Below are 3,206 nucleotides of genomic sequence, written 5' to 3'. Positions count from 1 at the left end.
TTTCTACTTTGTCTTTTTTCCAGCAGTTTCTGATTTTTTGATGCTCATTGATGTTACTTAATAATTGTTCATAAAAAAATCATCAAATATCAAACTGGATACATATATTAGACATTACAGGTTTCTGATGCACATCATTTATTTTTCCGATCGGATTCAAAATGGCTGTTTGGCAGCCATTTTGTTTTAATGAATGGGCTTCTCGACTTGTATCTCTGACTTGTTTTGACTGATTATATTCAAATTTTAAATTTTCATTATACATCATATCATAGATAAACAGATTTATTGGTTTGACGATCCTAATCCAAATTTCCGAATGGCGGTAATTTTTATGCTAAAAAATCTTCAAATATCAAGCAGTTCTGGCATTTATGGATGGATTTCGTTCAAACTTGGTACATACATTAGACATTACGGGTTCCTGATGCACATTTTATTTTCCAGATTGGATTCAAAATGGCTGACTAGCGGCCATTTTGTTTTAATGATTGGGCTTCTACAGCCACATCTCTTAAATGCTTTGACTGATTATATTCAAATTTTATATATTCTTTATACATCATGTTATATATATATACATGTATTCAAAATGGTTGATTTTGAATGCTGTTCCAGAGCAATATCTCTCAATATGGACAAGTACTCATTTGACAATCAGATACAAATGTCAATCATTATAATGTTCAATAATCATATTCCTGACATGGTTATATTTCAGCTATATTACTATAAACAAAACTATATCTTAAATTTGATAACTAACTGAGACTGTGCCATGCATGGCTTGTTATTCTCTGTTTTTTTAGTTTGTTGTTTCCCTGCCAAGTTTGTGAACTTAAACCCAGAGAAATTGCTTAAGCATCAAAATAGTGAAATTAAATACAATAATGGCAAGCCATTATTAGTCACTGTTCGAACACAGTCCAAAAACATGAACTTATGAATTGACCTCTGTGCGTGTCCATACCTTTGGACCTATATCTTAGACATACTTGAACCGATTACATTTGTCGCATACGACTTATTTACCACTTCCGTGTCATTGAGAATGTTCTAGAACCGTACTGTGTCTGGGTGGAATATTCTAGATTTTTTTTAGAAACTGGTTGAATAGGTAATAGAACACTGTAGGAGGCAATAGAAGGTAAATTTGTAGTAAGTTCCAGACTCATTATGTATGCTGATGTAATGGTCTATTTATAGACAGTGGGGGTATATATAGAGGAGTTGTTCAGCACTGAGTTCAGATCGGAGATCTCGTTGGAGTTTAAGTATCAAGTCATTGGAGTAGTGGAGTTTTACCGCGTTATTGTACTTGATGTTTGCAGAGTTTACCAATTGAAACCTCATCTGTTGGCTTCGTGTTCGTATTTTATCATCGCCACCAGGGAAGTCTTCTGTTACTGTTGCCATTTTGGTATTTGAACCATCACACCTGTACTATACCAATTACGGTAATATTACGTTGCGTTTGACAACATTCTAACTTCACATATACATAAAATTTACGTATGCACATCAATTGTTTTACGATCTGATTCAAGATGGCTGAATGGCATTCATTTTTGTGCAGAACAATGACAAAAAACAAGCATTTCTTGAATTCCGGAACCGGATCTCAGCTGTTTACAGATGGATTTTGTTCAAACTTGGTACATACATTGGACATTATGGGACCTTGATGTACGTCATTTTGTTTTTCAGATCAGATTCAAAATGGCCAACTGGTGGCCATTTGGTTTGAATGCGGTTCTAGTGCCATATTTTTGACGTGCTTTGACTATGTTCAAATTGTATGTGTTCGTTAGACATCACGTCATAGATATACAGATATATTGGTATAACTATCAGATTCAAAATGGCTGAATGGTGGACATTTTTGTGCTAAAAAAATCATCAAATATATTTATATTACCCTGTGTTCCTAAGATTGGGATTGATACCCATGATGCTAAATGGGGCTTGTTACTTTGTGGCAATGGTATACAATGCGTGCTATCGATAGCCATTAGTTGTTCAGCCCGCCCATACAATTATATGATACTGAGCAGGGCTAGTTAAAGTGTGACCATGGTGTTCAATACTATATCAATGAGCATTAGTTGCTAATCCCCTATCCAATTATACAATATCAATCAGGGCTAGTTAATGTGTCAGGGTTTTTGAGGGTCATAATGTCACTGACACTTTACGTACACTAATTGTTTAATATATAATGCGCTATTCGTTTCTGATTGTAATTGCACTGATCTGATATAGATTGATATTAACTGTTTGATAACATTTACCAGAACAGTTATATGTATATAAATCGTTTATTTCTTGAATAAAATATAAAAATAAATCTCTGAATAATTACAGTCTTGGATAATATAAAATAAGTTGTTGAAAGACATTAGGTGCATACTCATTCTCGTTGTAAATTATCTGATTTTGATATAGACTATGTACCATGTATTTTAAAATTTACATATAACAAGTGAATAGAAAAATGTTATGACTGTCGCCATCACCATTCTGCAAATAACAACAGTTTATAAGTCAGAAATAATTTCTCTCGGTAATGCTGCCACTTGGTATGTCAAAATTTACCGTATTCTCGGGAATGCAAAACGAATTAGTGAAAACAAAACAAAAATCAAAATCGCCTGAAGTGCATCTTTGGTAACATATACAATGTAAAGGCATTGCAACAAAAGTGTTTGTCAATGATGTTGCTGTACTCACGTAGTCATGTTATTTGTCGTTTATACTTTTGTCTAGACGTGGCAACATCTGTCAATTATTATTTATTTTGCTACTTGAATATATAAGTTAAAACGTCAGATTCAGGGTTGTGGCTTTTACAATCAATACTCAATTGTAATGCTTAGTAATATACTTATATGACGTGTTACTTCCTGATTACATTGTTATGGATTAATAATGAAGTTCAATTCTCATTTTCAATATCTCAAAACAAAAAACAAAAATAAAATTCAAAAAATCATATAAGTCCATGTAGCAACTGTGGTCCAGCTAATAGAATATTCATTTAATAATCATATCTGAAATACAAAAAAACATGAATATTGGATGTTTTTAAAAATATGTTTGCTCTTAATCATAAAATAATCATCAATATATAATATATACATTTTCGCTGATTTCGAAATATTTTCAGATACCCGGTATGTATTTTTAAAATCAAATGTGATATGGTT

At 32.3% G+C, this 3,206-nt stretch overlaps 1 protein-coding gene across 1 annotated transcript in view; it reads right to left on the bottom strand.

Moving 5' to 3' along the window:
- Positions 1-2,299: 2,299 nt before the first annotated feature.
- The window catches only part of LOC100372549 (uncharacterized), a 47,644-nt gene continuing 46,737 nt past the window's right edge, over positions 2,300-3,206 (bottom strand). Inside the window, exon 57 of the mRNA XM_085506570.1 lies at positions 2,300-3,050. Coding sequence (XP_085362696.1) covers positions 3,038-3,050 — 13 coding nt within the window. The 3' untranslated portion in view covers positions 2,300-3,037. The remainder of the gene's footprint in view (positions 3,051-3,206) is intronic.

The sequence above is a fragment of the Saccoglossus kowalevskii genome, chromosome 12 (genome assembly GCF_978046115.1).
Source record: "Saccoglossus kowalevskii chromosome 12, keSacKowa6.1, whole genome shotgun sequence".
Classification (NCBI taxonomy): Eukaryota; Metazoa; Hemichordata; class Enteropneusta; family Harrimaniidae; genus Saccoglossus; species Saccoglossus kowalevskii.
The sequence above is the reverse complement of the archived record's forward strand: the minus strand, read 5'-3'. Positions and strand labels throughout refer to the sequence as shown.